The sequence below is a fragment of the Leucopleurus acutus genome, assembly GCF_964270905.1.
Source record: "Leucopleurus acutus genome assembly, chromosome: 1".
Classification (NCBI taxonomy): domain Eukaryota; kingdom Metazoa; phylum Chordata; class Mammalia; order Artiodactyla; family Delphinidae; genus Leucopleurus; species Leucopleurus acutus.
Genome location: NC_139142.1, coordinates 180109270 through 180121517, shown reverse-complemented (window position 1 = coordinate 180121517; position 12248 = coordinate 180109270). Strand labels below are relative to the sequence as shown.

The 12248-nt window shown below is 43.9% G+C and overlaps 1 protein-coding gene across 1 annotated transcript in view; it reads right to left on the bottom strand.

The window, feature by feature from the left end:
- Nucleotides 1-4788, bottom strand: part of TAF3 (TATA-box binding protein associated factor 3) — a 151303-nt gene extending 146515 nt beyond the window's left edge. The window contains exons 1-2 of the mRNA XM_082854130.1: nt 4582-4788; nt 89-331 (exon numbers count right to left, since the gene is read on the bottom strand). Coding sequence (XP_082710256.1) covers nt 89-331; nt 4582-4747 — 409 coding nt within the window. The 5' untranslated portion in view covers nt 4748-4788. The remainder of the gene's footprint in view (nt 1-88; nt 332-4581) is intronic.
- Between the last annotated feature and the right edge of the window lie 7460 nt (nt 4789-12248).

Below are 12248 nucleotides of genomic sequence, written 5' to 3'. Positions count from 1 at the left end.
AATTCAGTTAGGAAACCTAAGAAGATTAAAAACCCGTTAAAATAGTTACAAATATATGAGCGAGAAACAAACAAAAAACCCCACAGACCTTCTTGAGAAGACACAATGGGTGGCATGTAGTCAGGGATGTATTCTTTTCTTTCCTCTGCATCTTTACTTCCGGGTTGAGGAAACTGAAGTACGTTGTTCTTGCTAACAGGAAATGAAGGAATTTGATGTGGGAAAGTGACAGGTTCAATGTTGTGGATATAGTCTTCTAGTTCATGAAGACTAACGCCCATAAGTTGGAAAGCTTCACCAACATCATCCAAAATTGGGTCTGTCCGGCCATCTGAAACAAAGTCAAAAGCAAAGCAAATTATTTTAAGCAAATTCCATGAATATTTTTTAAAATATTAAGAAAAAAGTATTAGGTAAATATGCAGCTCAGAATCAAATATACTACATACTTAAGACCCAGTCACTGGAAAAAACTGAATAGATTTTCAATAGACTATCATATTGTTTAAATATTAGAAAGTTGACTCTGAAAGTCAATTTTAAATATGATCTGACAACCAACCAGAACACCACAGACAATTCATACTAACAATCAGCCAGTACAGAACTAACGTCAAAAGTAACTTACAGATGGTCAACAGCACCTGGAACAGTGGCTGACACAAAGTAAATGCCCGATAAATATTACTATTATTATATTTTATCAAATAAGTATTGATAGAATGCTAAGCTAGGTAAATGTCCATTCCATTTTCTCTACTGCTCAGTGATACAACTCTGGAAACTACAACAGCGGTTGGCATATAGTTGGCACTCCATAAACATTTGCTAAATGAATTATACCACTGAATCAATTTTTTAAATCCAAGAAAATTTGCTGAAAGGGCTTAGACCATAAAGGTAATTTACATGTAAAATTTAAATGTATTTAGAAGACACCGTATAAAATGGGTAGAGATAAAATGATAAAACATTAGATATAGTGAGATTCTCTTTACAAAAGCAAGTTTCTCCTCTGCCTGCCCTTAGCAGAACTTAAGGTCTCTACATCTTTTAAAACTTCTATGAAAATTCCAGTTCCAGATTTCCAATAAATAGCTTATTTTTTTAACTATAATCTCCTATGATCACGGCAAACTCAGTTTGTCTGAAATTAAATCATGATGTAAAATGGAAAAGAATAAACCAAAGTTCATAAAAATAAGACACACGTTTGCTCACACCCACACAAGGAAACTTCTGGAAGGATATACATCCAACTGTAACAGTTTATGGGGCTGAAAGCTGCAGAACAGGGGAAGGGCAGAGTTGAAGCAGGAGACTCGTTTCTAACTTCAAAGATTTTGTAGTCTGAATTTTTATACAAGTATGGGTTACTTCTTTGACGTAGAAAAAAGAGAGGATAAATAAAATGAATACTCATTCTTTCCCTTAACGACAGACAGGCATTTCAACTCTTTGATTCTTATTAAAAGCAGTATTCTTTTCTCAGTCTTAAAAATGTGGTCCTCTTGAATTCTTCCACATTTTTGCAATTTCAACCCAAGACCTTCTGGTGTTCCCCCTGCACCCTTTTGGGTACCGGCTTTCAGAATTTTTCCTTTCTCTCTCTTCCTACTCTCACTGTCTCAGCCTAGTTTCAAGTTCTCCCGCCTTGCGCCTCTCTTGCACTTAACCGCCTCTCTTGCACTTAACTGACAGCACAATTGTCTTGAAGCATCACTTTCATCACACAATCTCCCTCTGTAAGAGTATGCAGTGTTTCCTACCATGTTGCAATTTCTCTCTCTGTTAAGTCCCTCCCTAATCTGATCTCGCTCCATTTAACATCTTCCTCTAGCACCTTCCAAATGAACTGGTTACATATGCCAAGCTGGCCGCCTCACATACTCCCACTTGGTTATCTCAGGTTATGCTTTTCTCTACCTGGCATGCTCCCTACATTATACAACCTTGCTTCACAGCTCAACTCAAATCTCATCTTTCCAGTGAATCCTGCCCTGGAACCCAGAGTGTGCATGTGTCTCTCCTTCACCGCATTCCTTTTGCATTTCCTGCCTATACCTATACCGTGCACTGCTTTCAGTGTATACACACATTATTTAATGTATAATACAATGCATACAGAAACTTCTGCCTCTGAATGCTTTGGCAAATCGTTACCTTAGGGAAATTTTCAAATGCATTATTTGTTGAATTGATAGTAACTTCTGATACTTGCTTTAACTTTAGAGCATTTCTTTAAAAAGGAACAAATACCATCAGTTTGTTTTTACTGACATTTCGACACCCTTTTACACACCTTACGGGCAGGGATTGTGTCTAAGTAAGCCTATGTCTCCGACATGTAGCACAGAACTCAGATCATAAGTGGTGCTCAATAAACGTGTGTCAGAAAGACAAAGAAAATAAAGAAACAGAATACAAGATTGCATAGTGGTGACCTGATGTTACAGTAACTCCGGTTCAAAATAACAATAGTGTAGAGAAAAGAATATTTAAAAGTCTATGACTAATAAGTATACCAGGAATTAGCATTTTCAAAAAGTCACCAAACCACAATGGAGAATGAACCCGATCATCGTATTCTCATTAAAAGCAAGAAAATCATTACAGAAATTGGTTAATTATCGAGGTTCATATTAACACAAAACAGGGATCACCCGATGACTCTAGAATACCTGGTTGCTTGGAGTGCCAGCACCTGTCTGGTACCATGTATAAGGCAGGAACAGTAACTATGTATTCAGGGTTATTCTGATTACCTAAAGGTACAGAACATCTGTCCTCATTTAGGGAACTTGGTGGCAAAAATATAACCTGGACTACGTATGCTGTAACAGTATACTCAAGCACCAGAAGGGAGGAGGGAGGGAAGAGAAGCAAAAGCAGACAGCGGTGTGCTGGTGGTGTATTTTAAAGATCAAGATGAATGAGAGCTACTCAACAGTTCCAAATTCAGATTAGAAGTATCCATGAAATCAAGCTGTCTAAAAATACACATTTTTAAAACTCAAAAGATGAAATGACTAAATAGTTACTATGGTGGTGGATTATCAGTTCACTTATTTATTCAACAACTACTTCCTGGGTGCCTATTCTATTATGGCACTGTACTAGGTTACAGAATACAAATATAATAAATTTGTCTCCTGGGGAGGGGAGAGGGGAGGGTGAGAGATATACACAGATGATTACAAAACAAGGTGTTCAATAACATAGCAGAAAAATGCACAGAATTATGAGAACAGATATCACGAGTTTGCTAAAGCAAGTGATAAGTGAATTTCAAACTAGAAGTCGTACTACTGGTGGGCCAGGGGGCGAAGGACACACTAGGAAACAGCATGCATGCAGGCACGGAGGCTTAAAGTGTTTCGGAAAAGGCAGGTAGCTCAGCATGGTTGCAGATTTAGGATGACAGAATGGCAGAAGATAAGAAAAATACTAGCTCACAAAGGGAAGTGTGTGCTGCTCGAGAGCTTAGATTTTTCAGCCTGTAACCAACTGAAATACTTTTAAGAATGACAAAACCAGATTTGCATGATGGAGAGATTACCATATTATTCTGGCAGCACTATGGCGCTGGAATGGAATTTGGGGCCTAAGAAGTAAAGTGTATTCATGGGTCTCAACTTTTCAGTGGCGCAACCTCTTTAACAAAAAATATCCTATAAAACACTTCACCCAGTTTTCCAGCTGAACACCTGAAAAATAATGCCCCGAAACTTAAATGAGGGGTAGTTCCCCCTCCACACACACAGACTTCCCATCAATGAGATGATGTGTTGCTTCTACTAAATATTCCAACTTAGTAAATGCCACCAGCTATACATACTACCAGACATTTGCTTAAAAACCATGTACTGTAGCCCAGATTACCTGGGGAGCCTTGTAAATTGCCGATGATCCCTCTACCACACTTTGATAACCACTGACACAAAAATATAGAAGAGGAGGAAATCAATGGGTGGCTGAGACATAAGCCACAGGTAATCTAAGTGAAACCGACAAAGTCGGCCTTGGGAAGGAGTAAGCAGAGATGCTGTCTATGAAACGAACACATACAGAAAGAAGAGGCAGTGTCCCTAACGGACCAGAGCTGTCAACGAGTATGTGTTGTCAGGAGCTGAAGAATGGCCAGGCTTGTAAGAAACGGCCGGTAGACGGAGCGCCTGTGACAACTAGTTGTAGTAGTTTGCGGGCAAGGGAGGAAAAGAACCAAAGTAACAGAGGCTGTAAGACATTCTGGAGGTGGTTCTACACGCAGCCAAAAGCAGACGATGATTAAGACCGATGATCAGATCACAGAGGAGGGCAGAGGCTGTGGAGCTGGGAGCGGGGACAAGGCTCGGGCTACGGGCGGGATAAGTTAGCGGCTGACGAAGAGGGACCAAAGGGATGACTCGAGTTTCCAGGGACAGTGGGAGCAGAGGGACGTCAGGGGCCGAGAAGACACCCAATCGCGGGGTGGGGGAGAAGAACCAACACCTCCTGGACGCCGGTAGAGCGAAGGAGAACGCGGAGGTGTCACCCGTGACTGGCCAGAGGCAGCCCTCCCGCACCCAGCCCGGTACTCACACAGCTCAGAGTACCGGTGGCAGCCCCGTCCCAGCTGCTGCAGGTAACGCTGCAGCACGTCCGTGAGGAGGTGGCAGGCGCTCAGTTGTACCGAGTCCCAGCCCAGCGCCTGGCAGATCTGCGCCACCGAGACCCTCAACAACGACCTGGAGTAACTCTCGCACATCCCGCTCCGTGGACTCCACCGCAGTCCTTGCTGCCACTTCTCTCCACCCCCGCCGCCCAACCTTAGAAGAGCCCCTGATTCATCCTCTAGGGCCCCCGCGGCGGGGAAATCGTCCCCCCCGACCCCCGGCGACCACCTCAAAGCCACAGCAGCACGGAGCGCGCCAGCCTGAGAGCCGCCATTTTGGACTCGCTCCGCCTCCCGCTGGATGGTCGCCGGGGGGAGGCAGCACTAGCCGAGTGCGGAGCGCGCCGATGAGGAAGCTCCGCCCCGTTGGAGCAGAGCGATGGTCCCGGTATCGACTCTCGGGCCTGGAAGGATGCAGGAAACGGCAGCTCCGAGCGCTGGTGGAGGATGCGCCCGAGGAGGCAGGTGCTTGGGGCCTTCCCGGGGTGCTCGCTCGCAGATGAAGGAGGAGGGAACGTCAGTGGTTCAGGGGTCGAAGAGCGAGCCAGGATATGAACTTGAAATGCGGGTGTTAGACAAGAGTGGGAACCTGAGAGGCTGTGAGTGCAGGGGTGGTATTTGGGGCGTGGAAACTTCAGGACTTTCCCAGACTTGGATTTAATCCTCTGCTTGCCTCTGCTAAAAAAAAAAGAGCTGCTTACCATTGTATAGGTTAAATCAGGTCCAAGCTGTTAAGCACGCCATTCAAAACCCTTCACAATAGGGCGGGGTGCAGGGTGTGGCCAGCGTGGCACTGACCTCCGGGCAAAATTTACGGGGGCAGCAGAAAACGTAATCAAGATCAATAATATTTTAATACAATTTTTAAAAAATCCGACCACTGCCCCCGAATTCCGGCCTCACTCCTTTCTAATCCCAGCCCTGGTTTCAATAAAACTTTATTTACAAAAACGGGTGGCATGCTTGTGAGCAAGAGTTTGCCGATGTACCCTTCACCAGCCTCTGGGATCTGTCAAAGGAAGAAAGGACTCAGTTGCCTGCGGAAAGTCCTTAACTCAGCGAAACAGTCTGTGTATGGAGAACTGTTGCCTGCCCCAGTCTTCTACTCGCTCCAGCCAAGGGTTGCCAGATCTTAACCAGATGCGGGACACCGAGATTTTGTGATCAATAGCTCGATCAATATTTTTAATTATTGGAAATACATTTTTTAAAATTTATTTATTTATTTATTGGCTGTGTTGGGTCTTCGTTTCTGTGCGAGGGCTTTCTCTAGTTGCGGCGAGCGGGGGCCACTCTTCATCGCGGTGCGCGGGCCTCTCACTGTCATGACCTCTCTTGTTGCGGAGGACGCGCAGGCTTAGTAGTTGTGGCTCACGGGCCCAGTTGCTCCGCGGCGTGTGGGATCTTCCCAGACCAGGGCTCGGACCCGTGTCCTCTGCATTGGCAGGCAGATTCTCAACCACTGCGCCACCAGGGAAGCCCCTGGAAATACATTTTTTAAGTTTTAATTTGCAAGCGAAACTAATCCCACGGTTAAGCCAGATTCAGCCTATGGGTAGCCAGGTTGCAGTGGCTCACCTACTCAGTCTATCCTTTTGTGCTTTTTTCTTCTAAAAGCTTCTGGAGTGTTCCTACCTTCCCCTTCTCTCTCTCCTGTGTTCCCCTCTTCTTGCACCTATCACAGTGCATTTAGTATTTGAGTTTACATGCCTCTCCAATAAACTGTGAGTTGCTGCATGGCTCTACGTTTTCCTTATAGGGACCATTCCAGAACTTTGAACATAATATTCAATTTTTTTGAAGTCCCAGAAACCCAGTAGAATGGAAAATATGATTCTTCCGACAATCTATAGACAAGGAGCAAGATACTAGGTGGCAGGGTGCCTATAATGTTTTCTCCACTGACACTTCTGTCCCCAAGATTATCAGGGACTTTCTAGATGCTAAATCTGGGGGACACTTTTCAGTCCTAGACTTGCTTGACCATTTTGTAGCCATTTGATAATGTTGAACACTACCTTAATTTTGAAACTCTTGTACCTTGGATCTCACAACACCCTGCTCTCTTCTGTTCCAATACTTCTGGAGGCTCCTTTTATATCTCTTATATTGCCTCTGTGTGTGTGTTTTACCCCTTAATCTTTTATTTTGGAAAATTTCAAACCTACAGAAAAGTTGAAGCAAGTATAAACAAAGGTACACACTTCACCTAGATTCACCAATTGTTAATATTGACTATTTTGCCACATTTACTATGTATACACACACACACACACACACACACACAAACTTTTTTTTTTTTTCAGAACAGTTTGAAAATAAGTTGCAAACTTCGTGACATTTAACCCGGAAACAATTCAGCATGTATATCCCCAGACAGGGACATTCCCCTACATAAACATGTGTCGCAGATTCAGTTCTCCAGTTCTGAGGTGGAGATCAACCTGCACGTTTATTGAGTGCTGCTGGGATCCACACCTGTGCAGGGGAAGGGAGTTGCACTGCATTTTCAAGGAGGGCCTCAGGCAATCCCATAGGGAGCTCTAACTGGGGGATGGCCTATCACCTCTGTCCTGAGTTGGGACAAGGGGGCTGGACCTTTATATTCCCTTGTTGGTAAGTCATTGCCTGAGGGCTTCCCTGGAAACGGTGTGTGATCTCAGGCAAAGGAGCTGAGTGCAGCTGGGGCAATTCCACAGAACACTGAAGCCTTTAATCCTGAGCAGTGTGTTATGGTAGTCCCTACTGTCTTAGTTCTTTCTGGCTGCCATAACTCAGACTGGGTAACTTATCAACAGACATTTATTTCTCACAGTTCTGGAGGCTGGAAGTCTGAGATCAGGGTGCAGCACGGTCATGTGAGGGCCCTCTCCTGGGGCACAGATTTCTCAAGTTGTATCCTCACAAGGTCGGAGGGGCTAGGGAGCTCTGTGGGATCTCTTTTATTTAAAGCATTAATCCCATTAATAAGGACTTCACCCTCATTACCTGATTGCTTCCCAATCAGGTAATAACACTGTCACATTGGGCATCAGTTATTATTTATAAAATATCGGCTATATTCTCTGTGCTGTATATTACATCCTTGTATCTTATACCTAGTAGTTTGTACCTCTGAATCCCTTTTCCCTATCTTGCCCCTCCCCCAACCCCTGCATTCTTTAGGTCTTTAAGGGTGCCCTGATTTCTGCCTCCCCCTCCCCACTGCGCCTTCCCCAAGCTGGAGGGCCAATCTCAAAAGTTTGTGCTCAGCCTTCCCACTGCCATAGTTCTTACCCCAGAGGCCAAGGAACCAGCATGGGGATTGTACCAACTTCCCCATATGTGTGTTCTACGTACACATTCAGGAATCGGGATTGTACCAACTTCCCCATATGTGTGTTCTACTTACACATTCAGGAATCAGGGGATTGACCCTGAGTGGGTCCATCAACCCGGGGAACCCAGTGTGAGCCGGACCTGGGCCAAGGCTCCATTTATTAGTTGGCCTCCTGTGACCCCACTCTAACTGGGGGCCCACAATGACTCATTTTCTGGTTTCAGTCTCAGTGCAGAGAATGCGTCTTCTAGGTGAGGACTGTAGGCCCCAGTGCAGCAATGGCATCACTTTTTATTCAGCTGGTGTTGGCAGGGGCTCAGAACTGCAGTTTTCAAACTTAGAGTTTCCAGTGATAACAATAATAATGTTTCTGAAAGTTGCAAATATCCCATATTAAATAGTAAGAGAAACAAATGTTCATTAAAGGACAAATTATTAGAAAAAAGAAGTTCTAACAATGGAAACTCAATCTTGGAATATTAAAATTAACATTTCTAGCACTTCAGATACTCTCTAGACAGGTCTCAGAAAGAAGTTATGTAGTAAACCTTACTAATGCAAACATTTGTCATTGTTATTGCACTGATCTGATGCTTCGCAAAGAAGGAGGGGGTGTGACCTGGGGGACTTTCAAGCTTGCTTTAGAAGACTCCTTTCTGTGGGTCTAAACTGCATAGCATGGGGTGCTCACAGTCTTGCCTCAGATCACCTTTCAGATTTATGTCACCCCAGTAGTTTAATTTCTGTTGGTTACTGCTCCTTCTGTTGGTGAGTTAGTTTAAACCTCACCTCCTTCAAGCTAGGATGCCTTTTCAGTCTGGTCATCTAACCCCAAACTGGGCTCATCTTCACCCACACTTGGCTATGTGCTCACCAATTATAACCTTCCACACATCTCATTCAGATGTCCCCAGCTTTACTCATACTCATTTATGTGTGTATATGTTTGTGATTTTTTACCTATATAGATTAAAAAAAAAGAATCTACCGGGCTTCCCTGGTGGTGCAGTGGTTGAGAGTCCGCCTGCCGATGCAGGGGACATAGGTTCGTGCCCTGGTCCGGGAAGATCCCACGTGCCGCGGGGCGGCTGGGCCCGTGAGCCATGGCCGCTGAGCCTGCGCGTCCGGAGCCTGCGCTCCGCAACGGGAGACGCCACAACAGTGAGAGGCCCGCGTACCGCAAAAAAAAAAAAAAAAAAAGAATCTACCACCACATTCAGGATCCTGAGCAGTTTGATCTGTGCCCACTGCCCTTTTATAACCATACCAGCTTTCCTATTACTCCCCTACCCCAGTCTGTGATCCCAGGCAACCACTCATCTGTTCTCCATTTCTAAAATTTTGTCACATAAAAAACATTATATACATGGAATCATATAGTATATAATCTTGCAGAATTTTTTTTCAGCATAATTTCCTGGAAATTCATGTTACTGTGGCTATTAATAGTTCAAACTCATTTTTTAAATTTATTTATTTATTTTTGGCTGTGTTGGGTCTTCGTTGCTGCGTGCAGGCCTTCTCTAGTCGTGGCAAGCGCGGGCTACTCTTTGTTGTGGCGTGTGGGCTTCTCATTGCGGTGGCTTCTGTTGTTGCGGAACACAGGCTCTAGGCACGTGGGCTTCAGTAGTTGTGGTACAGGGGCTCAGTAGTTGTAGCTCATGGGCTCTAGAGCGCAGGCTCAGTAGTTGTGGTGCACGGGCTTAGTTTCTCTGCGGCATGTGGGATCTTCCCGGACCAGGGCTCGAACTTATGTTCCCTGCATTGGCAGGTGGATTCTTTTTTTTTTTTTTTTTTTTGCGGTACGCGGCCTCTCACTGTTGTGGCCTCTCCCGTTGCGGAGCACAGGCTCTGGACGCACAGGCTCAGCGGCCATGGCTCACAGGCCTAGCTGCTCTGCGGCATGTGGGATCTTCCCGGACCGGGGCACGAACCTGTGTCCTCTGCATCGGCAGGCGGACTCTCAACCACTGCGCCACCAGGGAAGTCCCAAGCTCATTTTTTAGAATTGGATTTTCTGTCTTCTTACTGATTTGTGGATGTTTAAAAAAACATACACTCTATATACAAGCTTTATTTGTATTGTAAATATCTTCCCTCAGTCGTTTGATAATTTAATTTTAATAAAGCCCAATTATCAATGTTTTTCAAATTAATTTTTTTTCCCCCCACACTGTGTGGCTTGTGGGATCTTAGTGCCCTGACCAGGGATTAAACCTGGCCCACGGCGGTGAAAGCGCTGAGTCCTAACCACTGGACCGCCAGGGAATTCCCTAAATGATTAGTTCTTTTTGAGTGAGTCATGTTTAAAAAATCTTTGCTATTCCCAATATCATGAAGCCTTTCTCCTATTTTCTTCAAAAAGCTATACTATTATACCTTTTATATCTATGACCTCAAATTGAAATTGTGTATGGTATAAGGATCAGGGATTTTTCCTATAGAGATATCCAGCTGATCCTGCAGCATTTACTGGAAACATTCTTTTCCACATTGAATTAGTGACTTATAAATCAGGTGGCTGTATACGTATTTGTTTCTAGTCTATTGTGTTCCATTAGTCTATTTTTCTATCCTTGCAACACCACCACACTATCTTAATTACCATGACATTTTAAGTAAATCTTTCCCTTTTAAAGCATGGTTATCTGAACTAAGAACAGTGCTGCTATGAATATCTTGTACATGTGACTGCATGCATTTCTCGTGAGTATATATTTTAAATCATTGATCACTCGGTATACAAATGTTCAACTTCAGTAGATACTGCCGACCAGTTTTTCAAGGTGTTTATCCTGCTTTAAACTCTCAGCATGTATATGTATGGGACTTCAGTCCATATTTGATATAATCATCTCTTTAGCTTAGCCATTCTAGGGCTTTTTTCTTTTTTTTTTAAAAAGCAAATTCGGGGAATCTAACCCAACATTTTAAGCTACTATTCTCCCCCCTCCCATTTTCCTAGGTTATCTAAATAAGTGTTGTCCTTATGAGTTCAGATTCTCAACTATAAGTAAAACTGGGGACATCTGAGATTTTGGGATTGTATCAATGTCAATATTCCTGGTTGTGATATAGTTTTGTAAAATATTACCATTGGGGGAATTTATTTTTTTATTTTTAAATGAAGGTGTGCTTTTTCAAACGCCAGTAGAAGGCTGATATTTTTTATTGAGTGCAGTGACTTTATGAGGTAGGTGCTATTGTCCCTGGCTTACAGCTGAGGAGACTATTACTTTTTTTTTTTTAGATGTTGGGGGTAGGAGTTTATTAATTTTTGCTGTGTTGGGTTTCCGTTTCTGTGCGAGGGCTTTCTCTAGTTGTGGCAAGCGGGGGCCACTCTTCATCGCAGTGCGCGGGCCTCTATCGTGGCCTCTCTTGTTGCGGAGCGCAGGCTCCAGACGCGCAGGCTCAGTAGTTGTGGCCCACGGGCCTAGTTGCTCCGCGGCATGTGGGATCCTCCCAGACCAGGTCTCGAACCCGTGTCCCCTGCATTAGCAGGCAGATTCTCAACCACTGCGCCACCAGGGAAGCCCCGGGAATTTATTTTTACTTATTTATTTTTTTGGCTGCTCCACCTGCAGTGGAAGCAGAGTCTTAACCACTGGACCGCCAGGGAAGCCCCCACTGAGGCGAATTGAGGCAACTGTACAAGGGATCGTTCTGTATTATTTCATACAACTGCATGTGAATCTACAATTATCTCAATAGAATGTTCAATTAGAAAACAAGCAAAAATCACACACACACACACACACACACACACACACACACACACACACACACACACAGTGCTCAGAAACTTTTGGAAAGAGAATATCTAAGTTCCACACAACCAATACGCATGATTAACCCCACTCATTGGCCATCAGAGAAATGCAAGTTAAAGGTATTATTATATAACACTACACTCCTACCAGGATGGCAAAATGAAAAAGGGTGACAATACCTAGTGTTGATGAGGATGTAGACAACTGCCAGGAAGAGTATAAACTGGTATCAATACATCCACTCTGTGAAAGTGTTTGGCAGTGCCAAAGCAGAACATTTACAGAACCTATGGCCAAGCAATCCCACTGCTAGGTATGTACACAACAGAAATTCTTTCAAATTTAAACCAAGGGAGGTGCACAAAAGATTTAGAGAAGCATTTATAATTGTTCCAAGCTGGAAATAACCTAAACGTTCATCAACAGAATTACTCAACTCTAAGATATTTATCACGCGTGGTAACATAAAACGATGAAAAAAACTGCTCTACAAATGTGAATGAAA